General features: G+C 39.1%; 1 protein-coding gene across 4 annotated transcripts in view; it reads right to left on the bottom strand.

Annotated features, from left to right (window-relative positions):
- The window catches only part of garnl3 (GTPase activating Rap/RanGAP domain like 3), a 100,465-nt gene that overhangs the window by 23,168 nt on the left and 55,796 nt on the right, over positions 1-21,501 (bottom strand). For all 4 annotated transcript variants that reach the window (XM_053617684.1, XM_053617685.1, XM_053617687.1 and 1 more), the window contains exons 3-11: positions 17,343-17,417; positions 10,017-10,116; positions 9,220-9,338; positions 8,733-8,797; positions 4,474-4,537; positions 4,272-4,298; positions 4,100-4,175; positions 3,842-3,940; positions 3,599-3,702 (exon numbers count right to left, since the gene is read on the bottom strand). In XM_053617684.1, the coding sequence (XP_053473659.1) occupies positions 3,599-3,702; positions 3,842-3,940; positions 4,100-4,175; positions 4,272-4,298; positions 4,474-4,537; positions 8,733-8,797; positions 9,220-9,338; positions 10,017-10,116; positions 17,343-17,417 (729 nt within the window). The remainder of the gene's footprint in view (positions 1-3,598; positions 3,703-3,841; positions 3,941-4,099; positions 4,176-4,271; positions 4,299-4,473; positions 4,538-8,732; positions 8,798-9,219; positions 9,339-10,016; positions 10,117-17,342; positions 17,418-21,501) is intronic.

Below are 21,501 nucleotides of genomic sequence, written 5' to 3'. Positions count from 1 at the left end.
TAACTCTTCATTTAGACCTACTCCACTCTGTCACTGTTTTTGACCATAAATTCATAACTTTTTGTAAACGCTGATATATGACTGCAGTGTGATTTCCACAAATCACAAAAAGATGGTGAAATATACTGTTATATCTGTTTTCTGTAATTTTACTGTAATGTTTGAATGGTTTGTAAAGTATACAAGTGACTATGGTGTGTCTAATGGTAATGCTGTCAGAAACAAAGAAAATATCATAATATTATCATATAATAATCGAACCACAATGGACAGGTTTTAAAAGGGTAACCTGTAGACAACATATATAATGTACAATAATTACATTTGCCAAATGCCAGCACACAGTGCAGTGCTATTAGTCCATTATGCAGTATATACAGTGTATGAAATCTAAAATATTCCCAGTAATTATTGGATGTGCCCACCTTTACTTTACTTTACTCTGTGTGTGTGTGTGTGTGTGTGTGTGTGTGTGCGTGCGTGTGTAGTATGTGCTCTTTTCACAGTCGTCATTGGTAAATGCAGACTGACAGTAAGAGTTCAAGTGGTTCTCAGTAAAGGGGATGTAAGGCCTTGAGCAAGCACAGGTGCTTTCAAAAGCCTGCTGTTGTGAACTCTGAAAGCTCTGAAATCTCCAAGAGCTGTACTCATACTCAACCTCATGTCTGATCTGATAAACAGAAAGAGAATACGGCATAAAGGAAAAACTGGAACTGATAACCAGTTGCTATTATCAACAGTAAAGAAAAGGTGAAAAAAAGTGACGTGTTCGGCAGGCAAAGCGCGAGACAAAGCTAACAGATGTTTTCGAAAAATTTTAAAGTGATCATCCGTGTGGTAAGATCGTAATCTAAAATGATACATGGCATTTCATGTTTTTAACTGTTACTGTAATCTGGAAAGTTCTGTGATGCCTGAGGTATTCAATGACCTGAAACCATCCGACACTTATTATTTAAAACTTGAAACTTGAAAGTCCACTATGATCAATCAGTTATCCACAATATATAGCAATATCTTCATTATCTCTTTTGTTTATATATTATAAATAGTATATACATTTTATTTTGCAAGGCATGCATCCCTATATCTAGCAATTTATCATGTAAGGAAGGATAACAACACCTTGTTTACAAGCTTGCCGTTTAGCCTAGTTGTTTTGATCCTGCTCTTCCACAATGTCGATGTATATCAGAGATGATCGATTTCAGTCTTACAGGGCCACCTTTCAGCACAGTTCAGTGATTTCCCTGCTAAAAGACACCTGATTCACCTGACCAGATGATGGCCCCTGCTGCATACAAAGACATGGCTGGTAATGTGATCTTCCAGTCACTAGGTGGGGATCATTTTGTGGTTCAGTTAGGAACCTGATCTGAACGAGCACTGAGAGAAACCATGAAGAACTGAAGTATAGAAAAAAAAATCCTGTGTATGAGTAGTACAGAGTACTGAATCTGTAATATTTGAAATACCTAACATGTCCCTGGTCACATGCATGCTGTCCGCGAAACTGATTCAATTGTAGATTTTCTTCATTTGTGGCATTACACAAAGGTAAGTGAGAACATCTTCGTATGAAACTGAGGTTTGTAATTCATTCACTTAAAATGCCTATAAAGGTAAGAGGAAGTGTTTAGCTGATATCTATTTCAATTCAGAAAACAATTAAATCCTACTGTCTCATTAAACCAAGCACAATAACAAACAATACTGCTTGCTACCTAGGGTTTTTTTTTTTTTTTTTTTTTTTTAAATCTTCAGATGAAACTTCAGTTGATTTGGCTCAGCTGTGACTGTGCATGACTCACACTTACACAGACAGGGGAAAGACATATTGTCCCTCCTTTAATTTATGTACAAAGTACAGGATTAGTAAGAGAGAGGGAGGGAGGAAGGTGATGCTCTGAGAGGACAAAAGGAGATGAATTGCTGATAGTTGAGTAATGGTACAGTGTCTAACAGAGAATACAAAATGTCCCTAGAGAAAAGTACACAGAGATGGGCTGAAGAAAGTCAGAATAACAGCAGCAGAAATGAATTATAAATTATAACCCATTTAATTTACTCTCTTACAGACAGGCTCGTCTATTGCCACAATAAATGCTCTGCCTCTTTTAAAATGCACATTAGTCTCACTGCACTGTAGTCATATACAGGGTGTGTGCTTTGACTGACCAGATGTAATGTATCTGAACTGACACAAACAAATGTCCTACCTTCATTTTAACCAGTGACCAAAACCATATTTATACTTCCAATAAACGCTGTGAATGACCATAATCACAGTCACAACTACCATGCATTTGCTAACCTCTACCCAAGTAGTAAAATGTCCCAGTGCCAGCCAATAATTTCCAAAAACATCCATCCATTTCAGTACCCCTTATCCTAGGCAGGGTCGTGGGGAACCTGGTGCCTAACCCAGGGGACTCAGGGCACGAGGACACCCTGGAAGGTGTGCCATTCCGTCACTCGGCACAATCACACACACACACTCACACACCCATTCACACTATGGACAATTTGGAAATGCCAATCAGATAACATTGCATGTTTTTGGACTGGCGGAGGAAACCCCCGAAGCACGGGGAGAACATGCAAACTCCATGCACACAGGGCAGAGGTGGGAATCAAACCCCACCCCTGGACGTGCGAGACAAACGTGCTAACCACTAAGCCACCATGCCCCCCAATTTACAACAACATCAATGATCCATCGATCCATTTTCCATACAGCATATCCTACACAGCGTCGCAGGGTAGCATGGAGCCTATCCCAGGGACCTCACAGCACAAGGCAGGGGACACCCTGGACGGGGTGCCAACCTACGGCCAGACACAATCGAACCGGAAACTCCAGAAGCACTTGGAGATCACCCACACACTGCGCACACAGGGCAGGGGCAGGATTCGAACCCCCAACCTCGAAGGTGCGAGGCAAACGTGCTAACCAATAAGCTGCAGCACTGTTGAATTCTCCGCTCTGATTGGTCAGAAGGTGTTGATTTATTTTCTATAATAGCAGATCTGAATATAACCCAAATGTTGATATTAATCCGCTTGTTCTAACACATTATAGTTGCTATGGTAAAACTCATTCACAGGGCGACAATTCAATTGTTTCAGATAATCAAAGACTAATAATAAACATAAAAAACGCTGTTATCTAACCATGATAACTGTTGATGGTGAAGCTTTCTGTAAGCACACATTTAATTAAACATTTAAGGAAGGAGTCTCTAGTGTCAGCGCGTTGTCAGTAAGGCTGGTGAAAGAACGACTCTTTATAGCTGCTATACTTGTTTCGCAGTTGTGCTACAACATTAAACATAACTGTAAATGCATCAATTGTGCAATGTGAGTTCACTGGTGTCATAAACTGCTGTCATATAAGAGAAATAAAACACTTTTGTGACACACTGTTATCAGAAGGTAATTAGCTTTGTTGTGGTAATAGTAACTCCTCTCTGTATCAGCCTGCATCACATCACCCTGTCGGTGTTTACTGTCCTATAACAGAGTGCCCCAAAGTGTTTTATTCTTAACACATTAAATATAATCTTCTGTATGTAGTTGTAATTGTAATAAGACCCACCTGCTGCTTATTCTCTTTAGAGTAAGGTAACATAGTGGATACATGGAACATGAGCTCATGACCCTGATATACTGTATAGATGGAGTGTATTCCTGTAGTGTCATCTAGCAAGGAAGAGAAAGCGTGATTAACTGTGTGACATTAAAAAAAAAAACATCAGTATCTGCATTCAGGACTGTCTATGAAATTGATATATGAGAATGTGCATGCATATACTGTATATGTGTTGATGGGTAGAGTTACTTTTAGTGTCCAGGCCGCCTCTATAACCAGCCCAGCCTTGCAGGCAAATTGTGTCACCGAGCAGATTCAAAAACTTGTCAAAGTTCTCACTTCCTGTCTCTAAAAAAGTTTGAAAATGCTAAAATGAGATTATCATTAGTTTTATGAGTATTAGCAACATTTCAAGGACAAGTGTAATTGGCGATGATGTGTTAATCTTGCATAATGGAATTATGTCAAATTATATCGAGGTATCAGGGTTGTAAATGCTGTGTTTACCGTTACTAAACATTTCATCATCGGTCAACTGGCCATCTTTGGCATAGAGGACTCCAAATTTAAAGTTTACGCTGCCCTACAAGAACAGACAAACGTGATTTAAGTTAACGTATAGTCAGTAGCATTATTTTGCTATCTGTCTCAAATGTAGAATTCGAAAAGCCAAGCTTACCTCTTGCTCTTCCAGTACCAGAAGGTCCTGTGGGAAATTAGAAACAGTAATTGGAACTAATTATATAGAAATTTCAGTGCAGTGCAAATTAAACATTTGTCATATTCCCCTTTTACACGGAACACCCGCATACAGAATGGCACTCCTGCAGTAGCCTAGGTGATGGTCAGGAAGCGTAATGAGTGACAGGTGTGACTCGAACCTTTTGGATCTCTGGGTTGAGGATCTCTCTAGGCCCCTTTTCGAAGCGCTCCATGTTCATAGCACTGCAGAGACAGAGGGAATCGGGAACAATGACCGATGTGTTCTTATAGTTTAAGTTACAATGTGGCAGTAGGCAGTATTACGATGACAAGGAAACGAAGTATACGATGACAAGGAAACAAAAAATTAACAAGATTCATATGACATAAAAACGGTACTCCTGAGTGCTACACATTCCTTAAAATAAATTATAAGATTTTTAAAATCTTAAATTCAAGAACAAACTTAGAAGCATGATCTATAAAAATATGAAGCTGTGAGCACACAGAAACCTGTAATGCTGCACTGAATTTTTCATATCCTTCCACTATAGCACCTCACAGCTCCAGGGTCTCCTGAGCTAGGGTTACTGTCTGTGCAGTGTATCACATGGTGTCCCCAAGGCCACTGGCAATAAGCATGTCCCCTCCCACCCCTATCATGGACTTTTCTCCCTCCTGCCATCTGGCAGAAAGTACTGGAGAATACATACCACAACCACCAGATTCTGCAACAGCTTCTTCCCTGTGACTACCAAACATACTGCTGTCACTTCACAAAAAAACCTCCAACAATACTAAACAATACCAAACAAAACTCCAAGTGCTTATATTTCGCCGTCAAATGTCATTTCCTAATTAAATCGCTGGGCGCTCTGACAAGTTGATAAAAGCGATGTTCATACTGTCATCAAGCTGTGCTCCATTGTGTGCAGCTTTTGCTCATCTAATCATGTTTCATGTGCTTTTAACAGTCACTCAAATAGAAAGAGAGAGAAGTAAGTGAATTAAATATGTACTGTGAGAGCATAGACACATGCGGCTAGAGTCCAAGGACTAAATAACGAGTCCTTCACGAATGCAGCTGTAATAAACTTGGTCGTTTTTCTTAAATATTTCACTCAGGTGCTAAAATCATCTCATGTTATTACATACAGTGGTGCTTGAAAGTTTGCGAAACCTTTAGAATAGCCTAGATTTCTGCATAAATATGACCTAAAATATCATCCGATTTTCACACAAGTCCTAAAAGTAGACAAAGAGAACCCAATTAAGCAAATGAGACCAAAATATCATACTTGTTCATTTACTTGCTAAGGAAAATTATCCAATATTACATATCTGTGAGTCGCAAAAATATGTGAACCTCCAGGATTAGCAGTTAATTTGAAGGTGAAATTAGAGCCAGGTGTGTTCAATCAATGGGATGATAATCAGGTGTGAGTGAGCACCCTGTTTAATTTAACCCTTCTATTCCCCTTCTATTCGAATCACACTCGTGGTACTCTGGGGGTTGGTATGAACCCACACAATTAAAGAGCGATTGTATAAAAATATTCATTTTTAATTATACAAATTATATAACTTTTTTCTATAGGTTTATGCTGTGATTTTGGGGACATGTGGTACTTTTTACTTATTTATTGCAAAATTACTCAACTACAACATTCATTTGCTTATGAAATATGACATTTTTATGAAAAAATCACTTTAATGATGACATTCAATTTGTTTTGTTTCTAGATATAGATCTGGGTGTTAGGGGCAGAATACTGCCATCTGTTGGTTAGAGAAAAACCTGTAGGAATTACAGCTTTAGAAAAAAAAAAAATATGATCATATATTTCCAGCAGAGTGCCATAGACATGCATTCATACTTTCTGAATATGGCCAACTGCTGGTATCACACACTTTGACATATTTTAGACTTAGACTTCCTTTATTAATCCACAAGGGGAAATTAAGAAATTCTTTTGTGAATAAATATAATTAAACATTATAAAATACATTATAATAAGTATATTTGTCAAAGATTTGAATTTGTTGCTGTTGTTTGACATGTTTCGAAGTGTCTATTTTTGTAATAATGCCACATGAGTTGCCACTAAAGACAAGACTTAGAGGCAGATTTTAGTCACATATTTATTTTAATAATCCAAATGTAAGAAATCACTGACTTTAGAACTTAATAAAAAAATAGAAATTAATTTAAAAAATATATGTATGTGTATATATGTGTATGTGTGTGTGTGTATATATATATATATATATATATATATAAAACCAACAGCAATAAGCAAATTGATCATTTGATTTGGTCTGCATGGCCCTCTTCTTCATAGCCCTCCTCATCAGATTCCTCTTCCAAATCTGTTGCATCTTCCATGTCAGAAGTGAGATTATAGTCCTCTCAATCTTCTGGCTCAGTGCCTCCATTGTCACGGGTATCAAGGATGTAATCCAGGGTCTCCTGGAGACTGTAACTTTTTTCCATTGTGCTACCACAGAATGAACTTTGTGCAAGACCCAAAGAGGGCACTTTTATACCCAAACACAGTTGCAGCTCTTACATCTAAGAGTAAACTTTCTAAGTGGAAAATGTTAATTGTCTTTCATCTATTTCTTGCTCTGTGTGTGTGTGTGTGTGTGTGTGTGTGTCTAACCCCTTCATATCTGTGTTCTGCAATTGTGGTTGACTTTATTTGCCAGATCCTATAAAAATGCTCTCTGTTGCAATCAAACCTGTTTGTGTGTTTGTGCGTTTGTGAGTGTGTGTGGGTGAGCATGTTTGTTCCACTTTTCATTTGTGCTCTAGGACCAGGCCTTCATTTCTATGTGGAAATTTTCAGATTTACGCCAGATTTATTGATTGTTTTTGACAAATAAATGATTTTTGAAAAATCATTTTGATCGCATTTCCCATTCCTTTCAATTGGGGTCAATCTGACCCCCCCAATACCATTTAATCAAGCACCTAATCAAGCCCAGAATGTACATGTTAAGAAATTTGCTTGAATAAAAGCAGTTGAATGTGAGAGGATGTTTATTTTTTTGTTGAGTTTAGAAAATTCTAACAGGTTCAAAAACGTTCAAGCACCACCGTATATTTTCATAAATAAAGAACAGCTCTGGGAACGTGTAGACCAGTTCACTAACACGAAATAGACCACACTCAGTGTAATGAACCGAGCTTATGATGAGAAAGATACTGTAACAAGAAACACGCATATGAGAAGGCCATTCATGTTTTTTTTTTTTAAATAGAGAATGAATAAAAGTAATTTATGAAAAATGCCCACGCTTTAGCCAAAAAGTCAACATGTTCAAGTATGAACAGCTTTGTTGAATGATTCCTCGTGAAAAACACAAAATCTGGCCTTTTGTTGTGGACACATCAGCTGTTCAGACTACAAATAAGACCACATGCATCCCAGAACACCTCCACAAGTGTTCTGACTGATGGGATCACAAGATGCACTTGACCCTGCTCAGACATGTATTTAGCTCTGTACACTAGAAATCAATCACCTGAGACAGATGGTAATTCCAGATCTGGAGAGGGGTCAAATACATCTCACATCGGTGTTGGTGTGTTAATTATTTTTAAATAAGGAATGTTTTGCTCTGAATTTTGCCATGGCATCTGGCTACGTACATTTGATCACACTGATCATGTAATTTACCAGAAAAGACCACTGCATGAAGATCAAAAGTTTGTTTACGCTAATTTTAAGCTAATTTTAATAATAAGTTTACGCAGATTAGAGTTTGTTAAAGTGAATTTGGAATCTCATGAATCCAGTTTCTCTAAGCCAGGTAAATTGTATCTTCCTTGCTAATAAAGATTTCAAGACTGTGGTTTTCATTATTTCCATTCATTTTCATCTAGACAAATGAAAATGTACAAAATTTCCCCTAAATGCAAGCAGTCAGATGTGAGAAGTGCTTCATCCATCCATTTTCCCTACTGCTTATCCTACACAGGGTGAGGGGGCAGCCTGGAGTCTATCCCAGATACAAGGTAAGGGACACCCTGGATGGGGTACCCACCCAATGCAGGGCACAATCACACACACACATTCATACTGTATGGACAATTTGGAAATACCAATCAGCCTACGAAGCACACTGTGGGTTGTATGCTTTGTACCTGGAGGAAATCCCAGAGGCATGGGGAGAGAGGGGCGGAGGCGGGATTCAAAACCCCAACCACGGCAAACGTGTCAAACGCGCTAACCACTAAGCCACCGTTTCCTCCAGAAATGCTTCATAATGGAGCTAATTTTTAGTGCTAACTATTAAGGAAAGCTTAAGGTTTTGAGTTCTAATACATCAACTTCCAATGGCTAGTCCAGGCCTACTTCTTAAGATGCTTTGTATGTGTGTAAAATAGATGTGTTACTGACAGTGTGTCATGCCACACGAGTGTACTGCTTACCTTAATATGGACTTGACTGATAGAGTTTTTGTAGGGCTGTAAGGAAGGCTAATCTTAAGAGTGCCCTGCAGAAAAACACACAAAATGCGACACGCATCAGACAGACAGTAATTAGGCTGATGGTGAGATTTAATAATACTGCAAGTTCTGCAGAAATAAAAGTGGACACAGCAGAAAAATAATGCTATCTATTATGCAGCACTCATTGTACTTCATTAATCTGATTTATCCTAATATCCATTGGCGGAATAAGTTTGTGTAATTATTGATTTATTTGGTGGGTGTGGGAATGTGTGTACATAAAACAAACACACACACACACACACACACACACACACACTCTGAGCTTCAACATAATAAATCAGCCTCTATAATGATATTAAACCAATTAGTTTTTCTGGACTGTTTTCTGAGTGGCTAAACAGGATGAATAGAAACAGGAAGATAATATGGATTCACTGATCATACGAGACACGTTCTCTCTTACCGTTTTGCGCCAAAGGATGGCTCGGTACTGGGGAACCCTCTGGTTGTTCTGGTCTGACAAAACCACAGATAAGTAGAACGGGTTCTTCTCTGCATCCACACCAACATAGTTCTGATGGACTGGAGGCAAAATGTAGAGATAACATATAGAATGAGAGACCTGGGAGATGTCCAAAAGAACATCTATCCCTATAAATACACACACTTATACAGTATATCTATATGAAATGTCTTAAGCTAGTTTGGACGAAAGCAGAGTGGTGGTTAGGAGATACAAGATAAATGAATAAAGCCTGAAATGCAATTATAGGACGGGGATCTGTTCTGTTTCACTGTCCCCACCCTTCCTGTGTCACATATTCATTCTCCCTCTCCATCTCTCTCCCCTAGCTCCATCTCTCCCACTCCCTGAAAAGTATGTGCACTGCTTTAAACGAATTAAGAAGACATAATGCAGGCATCTGCTTTCTGGGCATGCAGTGGCAATGTGTGTGCACTCTGGAGAACAGTGTGTGTGTGTGCATATGTGCAAGAGAGAAAGAAAGAGAGAGAGAGAGAGAGAGAGAGAGAGAGATAAACAGCAAAACAGCAAAAAGAACATTCTCAAAGCACAGTGGAATATATTTCACTCAAAATGTAATGTTTATGCTAATATACTGTTCGTTGTTGTCATCTCCTATTAGTACGGTCTGCTATGGCATGCATGATTGATCAGGTTTTAGTGAATAACAGCAAAATGATCTGAAACTTATAACTGAAGAGGGAACAGGCCATCACTGCTGGAAGCATAACTCCCACCTTTTCCCAGGAAGTACTTGAAGAACCATCTGGTGTGGTACTCTGGGTTCTCCAGATGGACATCGGTTCTCCTCCAGGTTCCTGGAGTGTAGTCCATATTCTACCAAAACAAATAATAATAATAATAATAATGTTGTTGGGTTTTTTTTTCGGTTGGTTGCTGTTTTTTTTTATCATTATTTTTTTATTACAGCAGGGTCCAAGTCTGAGGACATTATTAATTTTGCATATTTAATCATTTATGTAATGATTCTTCATGAGGTTTACTCATAAAGAATGGAGATGAACTGAGATGAGTCAAGTCAATTTGTTTGAGAAATCCTCATATGTAAATGTAATCATAATTCCATTAGGAAGGAAATTTCTTAGTTAATTCACAGTTGGTTATCATGCAAAAACTGGACAGCTGGGGAAGAGTTTAAAAAGCTAACAATCACATAAAGGCTACACAATCACAGCGATAAAAATAGTGGCAGAAGACAAATTAGTTTCTCGGAGGAAGGACAGTCTCATTTTTTTCCCTTTGTAGCCCACACGTGAATTTGTATTATCAAATCAATTTCTGTGACTGGTGACTTGTCTTGTGGGGGCAATAATGGCTGTATATGTTTAGCTCTGGTAGAGGAGGAAGAAGAATAAAGAATAACGAACTGAGGCAATAAAAGAATGCGGCAAAGGAAAACTTTTAACCAACTGTCACACGAGAAGAGACAAATAATCTTATAGGTGATTACACTGTATTACTCTGCCACAATATCCAGCAACTTTCACTCAGGTTATATTACACTACCAGATCTGGTCAATTTTACACAGTTTGCATTTAACATTTTCTTCCCAATAGAAACAGGAGAGTTTAATGACCTATCTATGGTCAAAAATGTTGGCCAAAAGAGAATAAGTGAGAAAAGGACAAGTTTTGACCGAATAATTTTCAAAAGGACTACACCTGTCAATCACAAGATTTCTATTGGATTAAGGTCAGGACTTTGACTTGGCCATTCCAAAACATTTATTATAACTTTATTCTTCTGTAACCATTCTATAGTAGTACGACTTGTGTGATTAGGGTCGTTGTCTTGCTGCATGCCCCACTTTCTCTTGAGATTCAGATCATGGACAGATGTCCTGACATTTTCCTTTAGAATTTGCTGGTATGATTCAGAATTTATTGTTCCATCAATGATGGCAAGCCATCCTGGCCCAGATGTAGCAAAACAGGCCCGAACCATGATTCTACCATCACCATGTTTCACAGATGGGATAAGGTTCTTATGCTGGAATGTTTTCTTTTCTCCAAATATAATGCTTCACATTTAACCAAAAATTCTATTTTGGTCTCATCCATCCACAAAGCATTTTTCTAATAGCCTTCTGGCTTGTCCACATGATCTTTAGCAAACTGCAGAAGGGCAGCAATGTTCTTTTTGGAGAGCAGTGGCTTTCTCCCTGCAACCCTGCCATGCACACCATAGTTGTTCAGTGTTCTCCTGATGGTGGACTCATGAACATTAACATTAGTCCATGTAAGAGAGGCCTTTAGGTGCTTAGAAATTACCCTGGGTTCCTTTGGGACCTCATGGACTATTACACGTCTTGCTCTTGGACTTGCAACGGTCTTGAATTTCCCCCATTTGTACACAATCTTTCTGACTGTGGAGTGATGAAGTCCAAACTCTTTAGAGATGGTTCTGCAACCTATTCCAGCCTGATGAGCATCAACAACTTTTTCAGGGGTCCTCAAAAATCTCCTTTCTTTTGTGCCATGATACACTTCCACAAACATGTGTTGTGAAGATCAGACTCTGATAGATCCCTGTTCTTTAAATAAAACAGGACGCTCACTCACACCTGATTGTAATCCCATTGATTGAAAACACCTGACTCTAATTTCCCCTTCAAATTAACTGCTAATCCTAGAGGTTCACATACGTTTGCCCCTCATAGATATGTAACATTGGATCAGTTTCCTCAATAAATATGACCAAGTATAATATAATAAATAAATGACCAAGTATAATATTTTTATATTTGTTTAATTGGGTTCTCTTTGTCGACTTTTAGGACTTGCATGTGAAAATGTTTATGCATATCTATGCAGATAGATCGAAAATTCTAAAGAGTTCAGGCACCACTGTACTATTATGTTTTTTCACTGTTTACTGCTCAATACTGCAGAAACACCTAAAAATCCACCATCCAGTTTAGCTTTGGCGATTGGCAGTTTTCTCTGCACACCTGATAATATCAGAACACCCTCCACTACTCTACTTAAAACTGAAATTGTGGAAATGCTCATTTTCCTGTCTATTTTTAGCCACTCATTTCAGGAAGACTAAATCTTTTATCATGATTTCTAAGAATTCTTAAAAAAAAAAAATAAAAATAAAACCTAGACATGATCTCCATATGAATCTATAATTATCTAATAATTATCTAGCTTGACAGCAATAGAGCTCCAGCATGCACACCAGTGGTAACATCACTGCTTGTCATCACTCACAGTTGTACCAGTGAAAGTAAGTCTGACTTAGAGTGCCCATGAAAGTGTCCGAGAGTCATGATTGGATTCCATATTTCTGCGTTGATGTGATGTTTCAACAAGGAAGCCAGGGAGAGAGCATGTTGAAGAGTTTAGCTATTTTCCACAACAGCCAAAAGCGTTTGAAATTTGTCACACTCCCCATTGAATCTAAAAAAGATCAACAAAGCAGCCAAGGGTTTAAAGAGTGCTTGTCGTCAACTGTGCCAATTTCCAGACACTTGTGACTTTGTATCATAGAGCAAAGGACTCTAACCACTGGGTCTCGGATTGCTAGTGTGGGCCGTTTGTTACAGCAATACGGCAGTGGGGCAATTGGGCTTCCTTGCAAGGTAGAGGTAAAAGACTGCCATTTAACACAAGGAAGCGAAATAAAATCATATTGAGAAACAGCTTTCTGGACAACTAAAATACACACACACACTCTCTCGAACATGTCTTAATATCTGCAAAATCTCACTCTCTCATACATACACAATGTATGTTTTTTCATATTTACAGTGGGTGAAATAATTAATAAAAAAAGAAAAAGAATGTTGTTATTAACCAAGCTCAAACAATATAACGGCAGATCCCTGAAGCGCAGTGAGGTCATCCAGCTGAGCACAGTCACCATTAATTGACGTCGCTTTGAAGTGACGCTTGAGACAGCGAAGATATTCCATTCGACATGCTTCGATTCGTCTCTCCTCGCATCTCATCCTCGCATCCTTCCCTCGCATCCAAAGGGGATGGAGCTAAGACGCAATGAAAGGTAGCGAGGACAGGAAACGAGGATGCACAAATAAGAAATGAGAAGCCCCCTAAGGGAATCTGGCCTACAGTGGGGGAAATAAGTATTGAACGGGTCGACATTTTTTTCAGTAAATATATTTCCAATGAGGCCATTCACTTTAAATTTTCACCCGACTTGGGTATTACCTCAAGAAATCCACACTAAAAGGCCCAGGTCTGATTTGGGATTTGGGCCATATTTGCTATTTTACATGTTTTAATGAAGTATACTTTGAAAGGCTATGTGTATGACAGTGTACATACACTAGCATATGTGTAAAAAAAAATAAAATAAGTATACCAGAGGCTTTAGGCAGGCTTGGATGTTTTTCTTTTTCATAAGAAAGGGCTTCTGTCTAGCCACCCTACCTCAGAGCCCAGACACGTGACGAATATGAGACTAAGACTAATAGGAAACATAAGAATTTTTTCAAATGCAGGGAGTGACCAATACTTGCCAGATATTCCTGCAGTTCCTTTAATGTTGCTGTAGGTGTCTTTACATGCTCCCTGATTAGTTTCTTCTTGTCCTTTTGTCAATTTTAGAGGGACATCCTGCTCTTGGTAATGTCACTGTCATGCCCCATTTTCTACACTTTTTAATGATGGTACATCTAATGCTTTGAAAATTCTTTTGGAACCCTCTCCTTATCAATACCTTTGACAGTGATCTCTCGTACATGCTTTGCATGTTCTCTGAGGACCATGGCAGTGCAGAGAACATGCAGTCTTCAGCAGTCAGCTGAAACCAAAAAGAGGTCAAAAAATTCCTACAGAAAAAGCTGATCTTTACTTGGGGTTAATCATAATCATTTCACTGACTACGTTTACATGGACAGCAGTAATCTAATTATTGACCTTTTCTGAATAAGACAATATTCTGATTAAGGTGTTTACATGAGTTACTTTTAGAATATTCCTTTCATGTTCCTGTTTTACATGTTATAGAACATAGATCGGTTAACGGCACACGTCATTACGTCCCCACGCCACGCCGTCCGACGTTCCCTCCAGAATTTCACGTATCGACATACAGTTCATCTTCGTTATGGACCGTATACAGTTTTGGGTGTTTCAGTTTTAATTTTACGAAAGCTTCAAGTGCAGTTAATTATTTGTCATGCTGTACGTGCAAATAGACGACTGCTTGAAGCCGTGGGCTGCGTCCCAAACTGCGTACTTACCTACTATATAGCAGCTGAGATACATGTATTTCCCCTACAATATAGCAGGTAAGTACGCAGTTTCGGAGGCAGCCGTGCTCTCTTGTTTGCCGTCAAACGGTTGAACGCTGCCGTGTGTGTACGTGTCCTGTCGGAAAATGCGGTGAAAACTCCCACACGACTTTAATAGTGTGATTAAGGTGTGTACATGTCTGTAATGCACTTTGATAATGCGACTAAAACAGGAATACTCCACACGTCTTAATTCCATTTGTGTTTACTACGAGTATGACTTTAATCGGATTAAGCTCATCAATAATCACTGTTTACATGCTAGTTTCTTAATCAGAGTATCGATTAGATAGACGTGTGTTTTTTAATTGCTTTTGAACATTAGTTTGAATGTGATTGGTTAATTCTGAGCACAGTCACATGTCCAATTCTAACAGGGTGTAGACACTTGTGTAATTAGGTTACTGGGTTTGTGGTTTTTTTTACTGTTTTTCCCCCTAAAACATTTCTATCTGTTTTTCACTTGAATTCTGTTGACTGCTATATCACCTTAAAAAATATGATGTTTTAGCTTGGTTTCAAATATTTTGCATCACAAAAACCTGCCATTTTAACAGGAGTGTGTCGATTTTTTATATCCACTGAGCCGAGATCCATCTGAACAAGCACGGATTCTAAACTGAGAATGAGCGCAGGCACACATTTAAACTCACACTTTAAACACACAAGGGATTGTTTGGACTGGGAATTACGTGTGGGAAGATACATGACCAACACTACACAAGCGTCATGTTTGCTGCTAATTAGCTGCTACTGTGGATCGACACCTTCAGGGAGAGGACATGTGTGTTCTAAAGAGCAACTCGGACGATTACAGTATCAGTAGAGTCGTCAGTTTTTTTCACCTAGAGAATTAAAATACGAATATCGACAAAACAAATGTTTGGCTTTTTAAAAATATTAAGGCCTATTTGTGTCAACAGTTACAAGACAAGCTCTAAAACACCAGTTTCATGGCATTTTATGGCCACTTCCCTCCATTTGGTTAGCCATGTCACAGACTTGGCAGACTATTCCTTTCACAACATATTTTGAAACTAAATGTATGTTGATTAAATGAAAGCTGTGATGTTTTATTTAATACAATTTTAAATGTAATATACACTATAATATAAACATAGAAACCCCAATTTGGTTTTGCTCATTTTAAAAGTAAAAACAAAACAAAAAAGAGACAACAGTCTGTGATCTGTGGACATCACCTGAACACAATTCTAAATCCATTCCTTTGTTCATTAATTCATTCATATCGAGCTATTATTTACATTTTGAGTCATTTATATATGTACAATGTGAAATAATAATAATAACACCAAAATAATCCCTTTTTTTTATTTGTACTAGGCAAACAGGTTACTATGCAAGAAAGTACCCTTAGAACCTCAATCTGCCTGGCCACTGCTTAAAATGATATAGAACAGCCGCTGCATTCTGCATACTGATGAACAGTAAACGTCTACATGTACATGCGTGCACACACACACACACACACCCTCAATAAATCTATCCTTAGTAAGACCATGGGTCGATGCATGCAGCTCAATCATGCCAAGCTATGCCCCTTTACCACACACACACACACACACACACACACACACACACTCGTCAATAAATCTTTCCTTAGTAGGACCATGGGTCGATGCATGCAGCTCAATCATGCCAAGCTACGCCCTTTTACCACACACACACACACACACACACACACACACACACACACCCCTACCACCCCCTCAGACTCTGTAATCTGTAATCTAACTTTTCTACAAATGCAAAGAGCTGTTAAAGTGTTATTAAGCCACAATGCACATCGCACATATTCAGACTTGGTCCCCAGTCCAGAGGCGTGTTTTGATTTGCTTGTCAATCTAGTTCATTTCCCTTGAGATGACACGGGGTAAATATAAAAAGGAAGGGGAGTGGGGGCAAACAGGGGTGTCTGATTTGTAGGTGAACACTGCTCAGGTTAATTAAGTAAACACTGAATCACTTGGTTTTGATTCTTGAGCTTGTCGATCCATCTGAATTTCAATCAGCACGGTCATACAGTGATGCTCTCACCTCTTTTTTCTCTTCTCCCAGGTTTTATTTCTTGCAGAGGAACCAAAGAAAAATAGACCTGCAAGCAGCAAGTGGTGCGCTCAAGCTCCAGTGTTGCTGCAGTGTCTGTTTCATGAGCCAGTACTGGCATGTGGTTGTTCTTATGATGCATCACTGTACATACAGTACACGTGAACTGTGAGCCACACTGCAAGATGTACACTGGACTTACGCCACACTTCCTGTTTGAGCGTCATCACACATTAATTGACTGCCTCACCATGGCAACACCATTTGGGACAGCAACATTTCTTTTGCACTTGGTGGATAACACAATATGCTGCCTGATTTACATTGGAATTAAGGCCACGCTTCCTGTTTATGAGACGTAATATGTTTATTGATCGCCTCGCCATAACAACACTGTTTAAGATATCAACAATTCCTTCGCAACTTAGCATCATGGACATCCTGACACTTTTTTGACCAGATTTGTTTGTTGGAATTTGATGAATCTGCAAGGAACAAAATCTAAAATGGCTGTCTTGTTGTTGGGCAGAGATAATGGATGTGATTGTAAAGAAGAATAAGAAAAATGACTACTGATAACGTTTTCTGATGCTGATGCTTGCTTCATTGGCAAGCACTTCAAACTGTCGAAAACATAATCGTAAACGACCCCAAAACCAGAGGTCACAGCATGAGGGTCCAATATGTGCTACCCCGGAGTACAGTCCTCACCTCATCTAGTGAACCGTTCTCCACCCTGAACCTTCCGGCTCTCTGTATGGCTCCATCTGCATCGCTGGAGATCAGCTGTGAAGAGACACAAAACAGTTCGTCAGGATCTCACCATGTCCATGATACATTACATGCCGTGGAGGTGTATGCAGGCTTGAATGAAGTGACAATCCCAATCTCTCACACATTCAGAGCTATTCTCATTATCAACATGAGACAGTTTCAACCAACTACACCTACAATATAGCACATTAGGGCCCTTTTAACACTGTAACCATAACAATGTTCTTCGCAAGTATCGGCTAAATAGCTATCTAGATCAGATTGTTTTAATGCTCAGTAAGAAAGACGAAATAAAGACTAGTTTAACGCTCTATTTATGAAGATGGTGTTTGAATTTGCTGTAGCGTTGGAGGCAGAAAATCAACAGAACAGATTTACTTGTGTGGCCTGATGTTTTTTTTCTTGCCTGCCCTGAAACTCGCAACCTGATTGGTTGGGAAGTTTTTTGTTTTTATTAAAAAAGTGTTTGGCATCATGCTGTTTTCTCAGAAAGAAAAAAAAATTATCTGAAAGCTCCATTGTGACCAAAAAATGCTGGCGGCAGCACTTTCGAGAAAAGTGGCTGCTTTTCACCCACCTGCACTGGGGTTAGAGGGGAAAAAAACATCAGGTGTGAAAGTATTCTACCAAGGTATTTATTTTACCCCTGAAAAAAAGGCTGACGAAGTTCATTTGAAGGATTTAAACACTGCACTGCAAAAAAAAATGTTTTCTTTTTTTTTAAATTGTGGCCATGATGTCATGAATGTAAGCTTTACAAGCCTGAGCCTGAGGCCTCCTTTAAAACATATTGACATTCAATATGTTTTATGAAAATATTTCCACATATTTATTTCTTTTTTTATTCTTTGTAGTAAATGTATCTCATTGTGGAGAAAACATGAGATACACTTAGAGCAGAATTTCATCCCTCTCATCCCTTCTTTTCACCTTCTCTCTCTCACTGCCTCGCCCATTTTTTCTCCTCATAGAGAGTCCCCACTTTATTATAATTTTTTTTCAAAAGTGACTCAACTGGAGTTAAATGAGTTTGTGTTGGAGGTGAGAAATAAAACGTGATTATGAAAGAGAAGGAGAGAGGGAGATGGGGCGGAAAGTGGGAAAATGTGAGTGAGGCCACTGTGGCACAAACTCTGCTATCAACACCAAATAATTGGCGCACAGAAATACATACACACACACTGATGTTTACATGAAAGCCCTTCAGTGACAATGGAGAACCAGCTGCACATACAATTTGAGACAAATTACATGTGTGTGTGTGTGTGTGTGTGTGTTTGCGCGAGTGTGAATGGGTGAAGTGAAAGAGATTGTGTATTTCAGTAGCTACTCTACGTTCACTACAACCTGTAAATGACTCGCGGTAATGTATGAAGCACATTCTGGTGTGTGTGCGTGTGTGTGTGTGTGTGTGTGCATCTCAATCCCCTTTGACACAATGTAATCTCTTTTGCACTGGGAAATTGTGACATCCTCCAGACGGAACGACGTTGGTTGCTAAGCAACAGCCGATAGAACCTCACCCAGCCCCTCTCCATTTGCGCCCACTCTCTCATTTCCCCCCCTTTTACTTTCATCCACCTGTGGGTCAGCACACGCTTCTCTCTTGCTCCCTCTCACTGTGTGCATGTATATCATGATACAGTTTAAAATAATTGTCATGTCGGTGTATCTCATGGTGAAATACGTATACGCTATACCCATACCATATCCATTTTTTTTTAAATCAGGAAAGACCAACGTGTGATCCAGTCACAACATGGCAACCACACAGTTTATAATAATATATAAAAATATATATGTTTACCTGTTGTTTTGTGGATATAGAAATCAGTATGTTCTAATTGGTATTTTTCTAATATGTAAAAACTTGGCACTGAGCATCATTAATTTTGCTAACAATCTTTAACGATCCTAGTACAGCCATAACACGGACTAAAGTAATCAGCCCGTCCCATCAGCACAAATACGTTTTGACAAATATAATAATTTTGTCTAATCAATGATTTTGATGACTGAATGACCAATGACGGCACGTCGGAGGTGAGACTAGACAACTGAGGCCCTGTGTACCCTAGTGCGTTTTGGTTTTAAAATGGTGTTTTAAAATGAAAACGATCCTCATCCACACTGGCGTTTCCGCTGTGTTTCAGAAACGATCTCTGTCCACACTACACGACCGAAAATGCAGGTCACATGACCATTCATGCATACTGGGCATGCGCATACAAGTGAAAACAGAAAGTTGGTTGCAAGTCCAAACTGTCATTCCACGTAGGACTTGAAATGAGATTTGCTGCCGATTTCTCTAATCATAGCTCGCCTCTTGCGCATGTAGGCAGCTGCAGTATTATAAAATACAGAATTTAACTGAACAATGGCTGCTAAGAATGACGACAAAGCCAGCAAAGCTTGCGGTTCAATCTCCGTGTTGTTGTGTATACGATCAAGGTAGAGTAATGGTCATATGATAGGGACTTGACGAATCAGGGAAGGATACGCAATGATCCAGAAGACCCAATCGGGGGTGAATGTGGGCGGAGCCACACCTTCATTTTCAAAAGTCTACATTTTGGTCTGTTTACACTGAAACACGAGCCCGGAGTTTTCAAACTAAAACGGGGTCTTCGGCATTTCCAAAAGTATTCACACAATTTTACGTGTGCAAATGTTTGATGGAGATGAGCTGAAATTTGTTAAAAATGAGAGAGATGAGCTGATGAACAGTGTGCGCTTGAACACTAGATGCAAGTACAAAGAATGGAAGTAGCAAACAAAGCAAAGCTTTGTGTTCTGTGAAAATGTCAAGAGGAGGTACTACAGCATTTCCTACCAAACAAGTAACCTGATAAAAAAAACATCTTAGACGTAAATCTGAGCACGAGAAGTTCATTGCTGGCATGGTGAGAAAATGTCTGCAGGCAGCTGAGTGAGTGAAAATAACCACCCTTACCCAGTATGCTGTTCTTGGTGATCAGCCGCTATCGGTCGTCAACAACGAGGAATTCCGACACAATGAAAACAACAAAATTTCTTCCGAAGTGCTTTTCTGAACCCACTGCAAGCCTACTCGATCTGAAGTAACAAATGTAGTGGCAGCATACAGTGGTGCTTGAAAGTTTGTGAACCCTTTAGAAGTTTCGATCTATCTGCATAAATATGACCTAAAACATCATCAGATTTTCACACCTAAAAGTAGTCAAAGAGATCCCAATTAAACAAATGAGACAAAATATTACACTTGGTTACTGATCCTTTATTACATAGCTGTGAGTGGCAAAAATATGTGAATCTCTAGGATTAGCAGTTAATTTGAAGGTGAAATTAGAGTCAGGTGTTTTCAATCAATGGGATTACAATCAGGTGTGAGTGAGCGTCCTGTTTTATTTAAAGAACAGGGATCTATCAGAGTCTGATCTTCATAACACATGTTTGTGGAAGTGTATCATGGCACAAAGAAAGGAAATTTCTGAGGACCTCAGAAAAAGAGTTGTTGATGCTCATCAGGCTGGAAAAGGCTACAAAACCATCTCTAAAGAGTTTGGACTCCACCAATCCACAGACAGACAGATTGTGTACAAATGCAGGAAATTCAAGACCGTTGTTCCCCTCCCCAGGAGTGATCGACTAACAAAGATCACTCCAAGAGCAAGACGTGTAATAGTCCATGAGGTCACAAAGGATCCCAGGGTAACTTCTAAGCAACTAAAGGCCTCTGTCACATTGGCTAATGTTAATGTTCATGAGTCCATCAGGAGAGCATTGAACAACTATGGTGTGCATGGCAGGGCTGCAAGGAGAAAACCACCGCTCTACAAAAAGAACATTGGTGCCCATCTGCAGTTTGCTAAAGATCATGTGGACAAAGCTAATGGAAAAATGTTTTGTGGATGGATCAGACCAAAATAGAATATTTTGGTTTAAATGAGTGATGTTATGTTTGGAGAAAGGAAAACACTGCATTCCAGCATCAGAATCTTCCTTATCCCATCTGTGAAACATGGTGCTGGTAGTATCATCGTTTGCGCCTGTTGTATCTGGGCCAGGACGACTTGCCGTCATTGATGGAACAATGAATTCTGAATTATGCCAGCGA

This window comes from Ictalurus furcatus, chromosome 28 (genome assembly GCF_023375685.1).
Source record: "Ictalurus furcatus strain D&B chromosome 28, Billie_1.0, whole genome shotgun sequence".
Taxonomy (NCBI): Eukaryota; Metazoa; Chordata; class Actinopteri; order Siluriformes; family Ictaluridae; genus Ictalurus; species Ictalurus furcatus.
This window is presented reverse-complemented; position numbering and strand designations above follow the sequence as displayed.